Here is a 12,125-nt window from a genome sequence, read left to right on the forward strand (position 1 = left end):
TCACACATCCACACAAAGAGCTATTTTCTCCTCTCTACAGCATTCCTTTTTTACTTTTATGGTGGAGGGTAGGGCGGCAACAGCAGAACAGTTCCTTAAAGCCCCTTAAAGTCCCAATGTTTTCCAGGATGTGGGAGGAAGTGGGGAGGGGGGTCCTGACATTAATCTCTCCTTTCATCCACTTTTTTTTATAAACTGCTTGCTCTATTTTTATAAACACCATGTCCGGAGAAACCTTTCCAAAGGGTACAATAAAAAAGACTAACAGAACACTACGAACACTGCCTTCTTCTAACAAATAATACCTTACACCCAGTAAAAAGGTCACAGTCTAGGAGAAATGTTTGTTAACGTGCAGGACAGACTTCAAGATCCGTAACAAATAAAGAGCTGCTATAAGTATATAAGAAAATAACAGTCTAGGAGGAAAATGGTCAGAAGGTTTGAACCAGCAAAGAAGTGCCAGTGATTATCTGAACACATATACTCAACCTCATTAGTAATCAGTGGAGTAAAATGAAAACTGTAAGATCATACAATAGGAAAGCAATGAGCAAACAAGTGGGATCCTATGTTGCTGGAAGGTAAAAATCATCACATCCTCCTGGAGGACGATTTGGCTATCACATGACCTTTTATGTATATTTTCTCTTATAGTCCAGAGACTCACTTCCAGGTTCTTGTCCTACAGACACATGTGAAACAGCCCATGAACAATATTCTTTCCAGCTTCAAGAGATGGAGCAATAGGAGTCTGGTCAAGTGACGTTACAGCACAAACACTGAAATTCTACGCAGCTGTAAAAAAAAATACGATACAGTGCCCTGTACATAGAAAGCTCTCTAAGACGCACTCAAACTGTAGAACTACATATAGTACAATTGCATCCAAGACACAGAAAAATTAAAGCAACTCTATTTTCCTTTCACACAACCTGTGCATGATTGAATAGAATCACATATGGAACACACTGGAATCGTTCACGCTGAACATCAGTGACAGCTACTTTGCAGAGAAGAGAGTGGGTTTGAATGGAAACAAAGGTTCAGGGCAAGACTTCTGGTGTTTAGGTATCTTTATGTGCCGTATCAACAATGTACGGTGAGAATATAGTCCTTTATTAGAAAAAAAGGTCAGGGATCCCTGGGTGGCGCAGCGGTTTGGCGCCTGCCTTTGGCCCAGGGCGCGATCCTGGAGACCCGGGATCGAATCCCACATCGGGCTCCCGGTGCATGGAGCCTGCTTCTCCCTCTGCCTGTGTCTCTGCCTCTCTCTCTCTCTGTGACTATCATGAATAAATAAATAAAATCTTTAAAAAAAAAAAAAAAAAAAAGGTCAAAAAAGTCCTCTTTCAATAGTTATGGGGAGAAGAGAGTAGTTCCTTCTGATGTGCTTCAGGTCCCTAACCTTTAGAATAGAGAGGACTGCCCTCCCTATAATTGGGTTGTTGGACGTGAATCCACCTGCTTCAAAGCACAGCAGGCGCTCACCAAAGTCAGCACTACCAATGTGACAGGCCTGTACTCAAGACCTGCACCTCAGCCACCCCGGCAGAGAGCTGGGGGCTGTTTCCTGTCAGACCCCCAGTTGTGAGCTCCACGCTCCACTCCCTCACCAGCCTGCAAGCCTTGTCACTTCACCTGCCTTCCCTAAGGAGCTCGATGTACTAGGGAGAGATACCCAGGGAGGGAAGCCGCCCCCAGGAGGGAGACAAGTCACACACGACGCCCAACATGTCGATCAGTGGTGTTTTATTGTAGGGTGGGGGCTCCAGCATTCAGTGATGGCTATAACCTGTGGACAGAGGAGACGGGATTGAGGGTGTATGAGGGGAGGAAGGGCCCCTTGGCCTCACCCACCTGACATCCCCAACTCTGGTCTGGGTCCTTCTATTTCCCTTTGGGGACCCCTTCCGCCCGGCCCTGACTCTGAGTTCCAGTGCACATGGTGGGCTGCCCCTCGGGCCAGGGGAGGATCACTCAGCCACTGGTCAGTTCCCGGGTTCGGGATGGGCCCTGGGACCCAGGGGACACCACCATAAAGGACAAGAGCTCATTCTTTTTAAGCAGCTCAGCAGTGTTTCCAATGTTTCTGCTGCTGCAGCCAAGAGACCAGTCAGCCAAGAGACCAGTCGGCCTGGCAGGGGAGGGAGTGCAACTCACTGGATCTCGCGGAACGCCCGCTTTTCCACCAGCTTCACTTTGTACTTGCGCTTGAACCTGTAGGAGGAAAGGGGTTGAGCCCAGCGAGCCCAGGAGCAGAAGTTTCCCAATGCCCTCACTCCCCACAGCAGCCCCAAGGTCCTCACTTGGCTCTCTCCCGAGGCTCAATCATGTTCCTCTTCTGGAAGCTCTTGAAACGGTCACGGAGAATGTTGCCTTCGGGCTGCGGGACAGAGAGGGAGGCTCAGCAGCAGTGGGTGGGAGGGTCTGACCTCTCTGCGGGGCTCAGCCTGGCCCTGTGCTACTGGGGCGCCGTGTATGGACCCACTGGCCGCCTGAGCTAGGTTTGCAGAGTCAACAAAACCGAGGCGGCTGACAAAGTAGACTGTGCCACACAGGGGGAGCAGCAGGGGCACAGCCCAGGTACCAGAGGAATAGGGTGCAGGGCTGGCCCGCTCATGAAGCAGAGTTGGCTGCAGCCCCGAGGCCGGCCAAGCCAGAGGGCCCTTGGCGTCGGTGAGAAGCCGGAGGCCACTGGAGCCATAGCAGGTTCTGGGCCGGGGATGGACAAGACCCATCATGAGCTTCAGGGAGGCCTCTCTGGCACCGAAGTGGGGGGACTGGGGCCAGGACACCAGTGGCTGCTTCGGGGCCTGGCTGGGAGGCAAGACATTCCCAGGGCCATGGGCTAAAACAACCACCCCAGCAAGCCCCTCGCCCCGAGGACCCCGTGCCCTCAGCCCCCAGGCATCAGCCCAACTGGCACAACCTGGGGGCAGCCATGATGTCGCCCACAGCCCGGGGGGCACGGGGAGCAAGGATGGGTATCATCACTGGGCACAGGGTCTCCCCTACAGTGTGTCATCCCAGATGGTCAAGTACCTTCAGAGTCCTGAGCGAGTCAGCCAGCTCCGAGCTGAGCTGCACGTCCATGTCAGGGGCCTGATACCTAGAGAACAAGGGCGTGCGGTGTTCAGAGGGTCAGCCTTGCTCAGGGCGGAGTCCAGAGGCCCCACCTGGGCAGCAGGCCTTCCAGAGAAGAGATGGTCTTCCAGGAGGAGGCCAGGCAGGGAACCAGGACCACTACCCCCTGCCCCTCACCCCCCGCTGGGCCTCACTTGAGCCGCCCCAGCCTGCGGGGTCTGTCTGCCTCCGCCAGCCGCCGCACTCGCCGCTGCTCCCGCCGCCGTGCCAGCTCCGCCAGCCGCCGTGCCACCTGGGCCTTGATCCCGCGTAGCCGGAAGAGCTCCTGGTGCCGGAGCCGGGCAGCCCGCTCCTGGGCCTGCTGTACCCGCTGCAGCAGGGATGGGTGGAGTTAGGGCCCGACAGAGCACGACCCGGGCCACCTCCCCTGACCGTTTCACAACCATTGTCTTCAGAAACCACCTTTTTTGTACATTGGTGGTCTGTAAATCCCACCCCAATATAAGCACCAGGGCAGCAGAGACTTGATCTAGAACATTCCCTGCTGCATCCTGAGGCCAGGTGCTGTTGGAGAAGCAGGAAAAGCGGGCTGGAAACCCAGTGCTCACCATCTTCTGGGCGGCCTTCTCCCGCCGCCTCTGCTGCTCTGTCTTCTTCTCCATGGCGGCCAGGCGCACAGGTGTGGGCGATGTCTCTGCTCCTTCAGTCTGCTTTCCTCCAGCCTCCGGCACTGTGTCCGGGCCCTCGCCTGGCTCTTCCTCCCCGTCTGACTCCTCCAGCAGCCCCTGGCACATCTCTTGGAACGCAGACTCCTGGTGGGGGAGGGGGGAGGAGACAGTGTGTCAGGGGCCAGGCGGGGCCAGGCAGGAGTGGCAGCCAGTGGGGGAGAGGCAGGTGTGGGCTCACCTGGGTGGCAGGCTGCTCTGAGGCGGGCAGGGCCAGCTGCCGCTCCAGCTTCTCGGCCTCCTTCTGCCGCTGCAGTTCCACCTCGTGGGCCGCCAGTAGCAGGGTCTGGGAGGGGAAAGGGTTGGGGGTGATGACCCAGGCCCCCCACCCCAGGGCCTCTCCTGGGACTTACAGACGGAGCTGGTCCCACCCGCAGTGCCCCAGGCCCCCTCCTCATCCCCAGTCTCCCCAGTGTCTCCATGCAGCCAGGAGGTGCTTTCTATTCCTGAACCTCCTGCCTGCCCTGCCAGTTCTCTTGAAGGATGGCCCGGTCCCTCATCTCTGCAGAGTACAGTTTCATTTATGTGAAACCCAGAACGGGCACAGGGGGTGACGACCAGTGGATGCACTTTCTTTCTGGGGTGATGAAAACATCCTAACCCACGGGCGAGGGCCACACAAGCCTGCAAATACGCTAAAAGCCATTAAGTTGTGCGTGTGAGTGGGCAAATCCTAAGATGTGGGAACTCTCTCTGTGATACGCTACGTGAAGAACAAAAGACACAGACTGATCTTCCCACATTCTCCCCCAGCACCCGTGTCAGTCCACAGGGGAACGCACTGCAGTCTGTGGCCTCCTCTGCTTGTTGCCAACCTCACCCTACTCATGTTCGGCATCACGGGTGCTGACATCATTTTTTTTTTTTTTAATTTTTATTTATTTATGATAGTCACAGAGAGAGAGACAGAGAGGCAGAGACATAGGCAGAGGGAGAAGCAGGCTCCATGCACCGGGAGCCCGATGTGGGATTCAATCCCGGGTCTCCAGGATCGCGCCCTGGGCCAAAGGCAGGCGCTAAACCGCTGCGCCACCCAGGGATCCCGCTGACATCATTTATCAGGAGTGGAAACTCCTGGGTAAGAGACTCTCCTATCATGAACGAGGCTGAACAGCACTCGCCCACGTGTCCTGTGTCTCCTCAATGATCTGATCTCTCTGAGATCCTGTGCTCCCCGAGGGCAAGGGGGGTGTCCCCTCTGTTCCCAACCTCTGTGCTTAACAGACATCATCACTGATATAAACAGCGACTCTCACAGCCAGGTGGCCCATGCTGACCTAGCCTAGGCCTCAGGCACACCTCAGCTGGCCACTCTGCTAACAGTTCATTGAGGCCTTCTGCACCCAAGTCCCATGGACTTCCACGAAAGGCAGCATGGTCTCATACACCTCCAGGCCTTTGTACACGCTGTTCCTTGCACATGCCTGAAACGCCCGTTCCCCTCTCCCCACGGCAAACTCTTCTTTTGGTCTCAGCTCTGATGTCCCCTTCCTGTAGGAAGCCCTCCCTGACCCCCAAGGCCAGGTTTGGCGGCTCCTCTGGGTTCCCTCCTCCCAGCCCTCTGGACCAGGAGCCCCAGGAGGGCAGGCAGGGGGCTGTCTCAGTCACTGCTGCCACCCCAGCAGGGGTGGACGCAGAGGAGGTGCCTGGTAAGAGGCCAAGTACCTGGTGGTCCTCAAAGGATGGGTTATAGGAGGCTCCGGCAGGCGTCACCTCCACGGCAGGGACCTGGGAGGGCTTGATGTGCAGATGTGGTGGCCGCTGGGGGAGGACAAGGTAGGATGAAGCCTGGCAGCCCCACGACTCAAGACCTCACAAGGTCTGGAGCTGGGATTCCAGGCTCAGAAGATGGCAGGGGCCTCAGCAGGGCCCACAGCCTTCACACTGGGAGGTGTCTGAGGGTCTGGCATCTGGAACAGTGGACACCTGCCACCCACCTGCCATGTTACCCACGGGAGCCACATCCCCAGGACAAGAGAGCTCCCTGCAGGGAGGGACTCTGCCTGCCTTTCCTGAGAAGGCCCTGTAACCTCATGGTGGGCAAAGCTTGCAAAAACACGGGGCACTGGGCACCTTGATCTTAGTCACCAGTGCATCATCCTGGTGTGACACACTGCAGCAGATTGGCAGAGGCTGTGAGGTGCTGTCCATCACTCAAAGCAGGGAGTGTGGCCCTAGGTCCAGCTTGTGACAAACACAGAGACCCAGGTCCACGGGGACTGAATCTGAGTCCAATCAGGACTCAGGACCCCCAACAAGCCCGCGGCGGAGGGTGCGGAGGGGATGGTTGTCCATCTGGCCTCCACCCCAGCAGAAGCCTTAGGGTAACCCTGGAAGCCCCCTGCCCCCACCCCCAACTGCCCAAGGGTGCTGTCTTGGGTTCCAGGGCTGCCCCCTCCCTCCTAGATGAAACCAAAGTAAAACCCCAAACCCTGAGTTGTGCTCCCTCCCACCAGGCCGGCCTCCTCCCCAGACTGCCCCACACCCCCGCCCTTGCTCTCTTGTCCTCTGCCTGGAGGCCCTTCCGTCTTCCCTCCCAACTGGGTACTGCTAGGCCGCCCGCCTGCCCAGGTAGACCCTGTCTGCACAGGCCTCTCACCAATGAAGCCTTGTTCATCCCCAAGCCCCTCCTGCTGCCGCCGCCGCCACTCTGTGCTCTCCTCTGGAGGCACCGCTCCAGGGCTGGCTCCTGCGTCTGTGGTCTCGGCCACAGGCTGAGACCGAGGCTTCAAGGCTCCAGCACAATTCCCACCACACAACCCTCCTCCGACCAGCGCCCAGGATGCCCTGCTGCCACAGTCTCACCTTCACCCCTTTCTTCTTGGTCTGCTCCAGGAAAAAGGTGTCCTGGCCAGCCAAGGGCTGCTCCAGAGGGTCTGTGGAGGCAGTGAGGGGTGTCTGCTGGGAACTTTCCACTGTGGATTGAAGGGCTCCCTCCCACCGCCACCCCCCATAGAGACAGCACCAAAGCACGGACAAAGGAAGGACTAGGACAAGGGAAGGACTACGCAGACCCCAAGGAGTTTTGAATGCCAGACAAACCAGAAAGCACATGGGAACCAAAGCTGAGAGGTGGGGGTGGCCCTCAGGTAAATGCACCAGGAAAAGGGAAGCCCCTTCAAGATGCCAAACTCTGCTGAGGATCATCAAACCAACATCTGCAGAGCACCTCCCTTTGACACTGTGCTCTTGTGCAGTGCACAACCTGCACAACTGTGCATGGCAGCCTTATCCCCACCGCAAGTAACAGCAAAGGCACTTACTGTCTTTGGCCCAGAGATCGTAAAAAGGCCGCTCGACAGTGTCTTGGGGCCCAGGCTTGGCTTTGGTCTCGGGAGGGTTGAGGAGCCGGGCCTGTGCCCTGCGCACATCCCGGGGCAGCTCGCCCTGCTTGGCCAGCTTCTCCCATAGCTGTTCCTTCCGTTTGAGCTTCCTGGCATTGGGGATCTGGTGGGCAAGGACGCTGGATGGAGGAGAGGCACACAGATGGAGTAGGTGAGGCAGAGGCCTGAGAAGAGGCCCGGCTCCTCCTAGTTGGGCTCTGCACCCTTACTACTCAGCAGCTCCTCTCCCAAGCACTCCCAACCTCCCCGGGGGCTCCTCTCGCCCTCCTACCTGGCTTCAGAGCCCATGCCCCAGGTCTGTTTCTAGTCCGGTCCTCCCCACTGACCCAAGAGCCAACAACATGGTAGCCTCAGCGGCCCTCACCCTGCCTGCGGGTCTCCCAGGCACCTCATATATCACTTCAAGACCAACCTCAGGTTCACCCCCACAGCCGCTCCTCCCATACCCCAATCTCAGAAGGCCATCTCATTACCCCCCTCCTTCAGAGCTGCCACTGAGCCAGCCTGACAGGCCTCCTGATGGCTCCTGCCCATCCCTCTTCCCCCTCCCCAGGACTCCTGGCTGGGCCAAGGCCCCACACTAGCCTGCCTCACCCACAACACCCTGGCCCCCTCATTTCCTCCAATGCACTCTCCAGAGCCCCATTCTGAGCCCATCCCTCTCCTCCAAGCCCATCCCCTCCTCCTGTCGCACACCCTCCCCAGCAACACCCCCAGGGCCAGAAGTGAGTGACGGCAGCTACACAGAAGGGCTGGGGCATGGTGGGGCACTCACTCTTTGGGGGCAGGGACCTTGGATGTGTTCTCTAGGATGAGGTCAACGCGAAGGGGCTTCTTGAGAAGAAGTGACCTTTTCTGGCTTCTGGTCCTCTTCTTGTCCAGCTCTAGGGTGGGGAGAAAAGAGAGCAATCAAGGGCTGGGGCCTCCTTGCTTCCAAAGACTAGCTCCCCAGCTGCTGCATTTCAGCTCCATGGCAGCCATCAGACCTGCATCAGGGTGCAGATGTGGAGGCCCCAGGCTGGCCAGAGGCAGCCCTATGCAGGGAACAGAGGGAGGCTCAGGCCCACAGCCCTGCCCTCTAAGGGCTGCCAGACAAGACAGGAAAACCACGGATGCTAACGAAGAAGAAGGCGACCAAGTAACAGTGAGGCCCAGGGAACTAGACTCCTGACCCAAAATGGCTGATTCTCAGCACAATGGCTTTCTGCCTTTCTCCACCTGACTGTGCAAAGCAAACTCCAGGACGAAACAAGCCAGGACAGAACCTCCATCCTTCCGTTTCCTAGGATACATCATAGAAGAGACTTCGCTCCTCTGTGCTTCCAAAAAGAGCCTGAACGCCTACCTCCTGGGGTTCTCTGGAGAGGCCATCACTACAACAGCATAAAGCACGGTGATCACCTAGGAAAGCTCACAATCACTATTATCTTTCTTTTTCTTCCCTCCCATGTCCCCAGGACCTGAAACTGAGAGCCACGAGTCATTCAGTCACAATGCCGCTGGAGCTGCTGGAGCTGCTGTAGCACCGGAATGGAGCCCACCAGCCACAGCCAGGCTAGCAGGCCACGAACAGTGCCTCATCTCTCATTGCAAACTGACAGCAGAACCTAAACCATCTCTCCCGTTTCCAAAGAGACTTCACGCTGGCCAAAGCAGGCCGTCCGACTCCGCTACCTGTTCATCGACTACCCTACCTGTTCATCGGGGCATGTCCGGCCCTCTGCTTGCTGTTCACAAGCCAGATGGGCTCACTCCCCTGAAGGGTGACCTCTTTCATCATCCCTCCCACCTGCTCACTTAGAGTCTCCTGCACTTCAAAGCAGGTCCTTGTCCCTCTTTTTCCGATCAAACAGGTCCTCTCACGTTCCTTAGAATGGGCCCCTGGGTGGAACCCACACATGCTCCCTAAGGGCATCCTGCTGTGAAGCAGCTTGCAGTGTACTCATCAAAGCAGCTCCTTGGGGGCTGGCTTTCTATTCCCTCCCTAAAGCCACTGCCTGTTCTTGATCTGTTTTCCTACTCACCTACGGAAAGCTTATTATTGACTCAAGCCTTCTCTAACTCCCCTCTCCTGGGCTTGTTCCAGCAGGTCCTCCTGACCTACCTTTTGGCAGACAAAAGTAAGCAGATTAAGACCAGCTTCTTACCTACTTATGAAAGCAGATCCTCTTATTCTTTCTCAAGCCCATCTTACTACAACAGGTCTCGCGGTATCCCTTACCGCAGGTCCCTGACTAAATGCTTTTTTTCAGGTTCACGAGAGACCTGCTGACCTATGTCTAATCTACTCTGAGGCAGATCCCTACCGGCCTGCCAGATGGAGGCTTGAGCATTGCCACGGTGAAGACCGAGAGCTCCGAGACCTCAAAAAGGAAATCTGACTCCTAGTCTTGCATTCCAGGGCCTCCTGCACCAGTAAAGACCCTTCCCCTCTCCAGCAGACGCCTGCGATCCAAGCCATGCGGTTAACAGAGACTTTCTCAGAGGTTGCGCTGGGCTGGATGAGGACCAAGCGGGCACCACAGAAATTTCTTCCTCACCTTTTCTCTTGGAGCCGGTGTCCACGAAGAAGAGTTTCTCATCCGGGGCCTCTGACACCAAGCCACTGGGAGAGGGGAATGCAGAATGTCAGCCAAAGATGCCGGGGAGGGAGGTTTAACGTCCCAGGAGCCCGCTTTCCTCTAATGCTGTGCTGATCCAAGCACCTTCTTCCCGCCCTGCGATCCCTCCAGGCTAAGACCCTCCCTCCAGATCGCAGAGCTCAGCACTTAAATCATATTTAAAAATACTAATCCTCGGCACTACGCTAACGTGGGTGCACAAGGCGTACTTACGCTAGTTATTAGTCATTTACCTGAACTCTCATTTAACACGGGGTGCCGAGTCCCCGGTAGCCCAACCTCCTCCCCACCGCCACGAGAGTCCAGCGGTGCCCGAAACACACGCGCGCAGCCCCCCGGAAGTCGGCCTCGCACCCGGTCCCTCAGAACGTGGCCCGGCTCCCGGAAGTCCCGCCCCACGCACCCGCTCGTGCGCTCCTGCAGCCGCACGTCCTCCAGGAACTGATCGACTTCCAGCCCCAGCGGCTCCTGAGCGAGCCGCCGCCAGCCTCGCTTTTTGTTTCTTGGGCCTCGTCGCCGCCGCCTCAGCGCCGGGTCCACCGAAGTGGGCCGGAAACCCAAGAAGCTGGTGTCGGTCTCGCTTTTCGAGCAGCGCCCGCCGCCGCCGCCGCTACCTTCCGGCGCCATCTTGGCAAAGGAAGCAATCCCCAGCCGGCTCCCCGGAAGCCAGTTTGGGGCCTGCGCGCGCAGGTCTCCCGCCCCCTCCCGAGAGCTACTTCCGGTTGCCGCCATCTTGGTAAAGGAGCCGGAGCGCCCAGGGGGCGGGGCAAAGTGTAAATGTCTCCTCCCTCTTAGGCAAATTTCTGTGGACCGTGGGTCGGAGGTTCGGGGCTCTACCCTTAGGTGAGCGCCTTTCTGGCCGCTCAGGAATATTTCTTAAATTTACGTATATCTCTAACTTTTAACTTACGTTTTTTTTGAAGATTTTATTTATTTATTCATGAGACACACAGAGGCAGAGAGAGACCTGGGCAGGGGGAGAAGCAGGCTCCATGCAGGGAGCCGGATATGGGGCTTGATCCTAGCACCCCAGGATCTCGACCTGAGCCACGGCAGATGCTCAACCACTGAACCACCCAGGCGCCCCTTAATCCAGTTTTCTTGAAAAAAAGAATCAGAACCATCAGTGGCAGATTCAGCATAGAACACCGTCTAGTCCCAGAACGTTTGCCTTTCCAGTGTTCCGATCCCCAAATCCTGGAAATCCAAGAGCTTTCCGAACGTGGAGTTGGGAGCACAGAACCACATTGGCGAGGACTGTTAGAAGCCGACACGGTTGGCGGTGCGGTCGCGGAATCATTAATCCTGGGCAAGCCGCTTGGCTGTGCACTTTCCTCACCTGTGCAATGGGGGCGATCACGGGACATCGGCCTTATAAATTACTCGGGAGACGAACACGAGATAATAAACACGCGACGCGTAAGAGTGTGCCTGGTTATCTGAACCGTAGCTGCTGTCACTGGCTTGCCCCTGAGGCTTCAGGGTGGACTCCGCCTTTGCCGCTTACAAATAAGGAAGGAAGCTCGGAGGCCGTTGGGCCCGGCAACCATTCACAGGGACCCGGGGCTTCCTGCAGGCCGTTGTGGCCCGGAAAGGGTAGCAGGCGCAGAGAGGCGGGCGGCAGGCCGGGGCTGCACCGCGGACCCCAGCGGGCTCCCGGCGCAGGGTGCTGGGAAGGCCAGGGTTCCCGGAGCCCTGGGCGCGCAGCCCGCGCGGGTCCCGAGTGCCCGCCAGGGGGCGCTGGGAGCCCGACAGTGGGAGGGCGCGCGTGGGCGGGAAGAGCGCGCGGCCAGCGTGTCCCGGGCACGGCGGGTGTGGCCTGGGCGTGTGGCAGGGGCTCAGCCCGCGGGGTCCCGTCCCCGCCCCCCTGCCCCCTGCCCCCCTACCCCCAGGGGTGAGCGCGCAAGCGCGCGCGTGCACACCTGGTGGTCTTCGCGGGCCGCGGCACTTCCCTTCCTGGGGCCGCTTGTCCCCCGGGGGTACGTGTCGGGAGCGGCGTCCCAGGGGGTGCACGCCGGCGGGCAGGGCGGGGGCAGCTGGGCACGATGTGCCCGAGCTCGCGCGCGCACAGCCCCACGCCCCAGGGCTGGGTTCCCAGGCCCCCGCGGCGGGAGGCGGGAGGGAGGGATGTCCCGGAGGGAGGGCCCCAGAGTCACTTTTCTTCGGAAAATATGTCGGTCTGGCCCCCAGCCCGGACCTGAGTCATCAGGCCCCGCTGCATTGAGTCATGGCCCTCCACAACCCCCCCTACCCCCCGCCCCTGGGACCTTCGAGGGGACCCCCGCCTCCGCCCCATCCCCCTGCCACCTCGGGTCGGCCCAGGGCTCATCTTCGCAGGAGTCGAGAGC

General features: G+C 58.2%; 1 protein-coding gene and 2 non-coding genes across 5 annotated transcripts; all 3 read right to left on the reverse strand.

Moving 5' to 3' along the window:
• Positions 1 to 1,735: 1,735 nt before the first annotated feature.
• On the reverse strand, positions 1,736 to 10,427 carry NOP53 (NOP53 ribosome biogenesis factor). Of its 3 annotated transcripts, XM_072773348.1 has the most exons (13): positions 10,181 to 10,427; positions 9,697 to 9,761; positions 7,932 to 8,040; positions 7,076 to 7,275; positions 6,618 to 6,688; positions 5,478 to 5,573; positions 3,994 to 4,098; positions 3,696 to 3,899; positions 3,282 to 3,457; positions 3,046 to 3,112; positions 2,310 to 2,386; positions 2,164 to 2,220; positions 1,736 to 1,795 (listed from the first exon to the last, which is right to left on the reverse strand). In XM_072773348.1, exons 1-13 carry the CDS (start codon positions 10,402 to 10,404, stop codon positions 1,789 to 1,791), a joined length of 1,458 nt encoding a protein of 485 aa, XP_072629449.1. In that variant the 5' UTR covers positions 10,405 to 10,427; the 3' UTR covers positions 1,736 to 1,788. The 3 variants fall into 3 exon arrangements, with proteins under 3 accessions (XP_072629449.1, XP_072629461.1, XP_072629453.1); XM_072773360.1 differs by lacking the exon at positions 5,478 to 5,573; XM_072773352.1 differs by lacking the exon at positions 1,736 to 1,795 and having other exon boundaries at positions 2,160 to 2,220.
• On the reverse strand, positions 2,895 to 3,003 carry LOC140609008 (small nucleolar RNA SNORD23). Its single transcript, XR_012011019.1, has one exon. It is a non-coding gene; the product is annotated as a small nucleolar RNA SNORD23 (small nucleolar RNA).
• On the reverse strand, positions 8,602 to 8,734 carry LOC140608989 (small nucleolar RNA SNORA54). Its single transcript, XR_012010993.1, has one exon. It is a non-coding gene; the product is annotated as a small nucleolar RNA SNORA54 (small nucleolar RNA).
• Positions 10,428 to 12,125: the final 1,698 nt, after the last annotated feature.

Source organism: Canis lupus, chromosome 1, assembly GCF_048164855.1.
Source record: "Canis lupus baileyi chromosome 1, mCanLup2.hap1, whole genome shotgun sequence".
Taxonomy (NCBI): Eukaryota; Metazoa; Chordata; class Mammalia; order Carnivora; family Canidae; genus Canis; species Canis lupus.

What these genes read in the sequence shown, in the direction of transcription:
- NOP53 (XM_072773348.1), bottom strand. Translation starts at nt 10,404, where the DNA reads ATGGCGCCGGAAGGTAGCGGCGGCGGCGGCGGGCGCTGCTCGAAAAGC. An exon ending in AAGGTCCCTGCCCCCAAAGA is followed by an intron (nt 7,276 to 7,931) that starts GTGAGTGCCCCA and finishes TCCTCCATCCAG; the next exon opens with CGTCCTTGCCCACCAGATCC. An exon ending in AGAAGGCCGCCCAGAAGATG is followed by an intron (nt 3,458 to 3,695) that starts GTGAGCACTGGG and finishes TCCCTGCTGCAG; the next exon opens with CGGGTACAGCAGGCCCAGGA.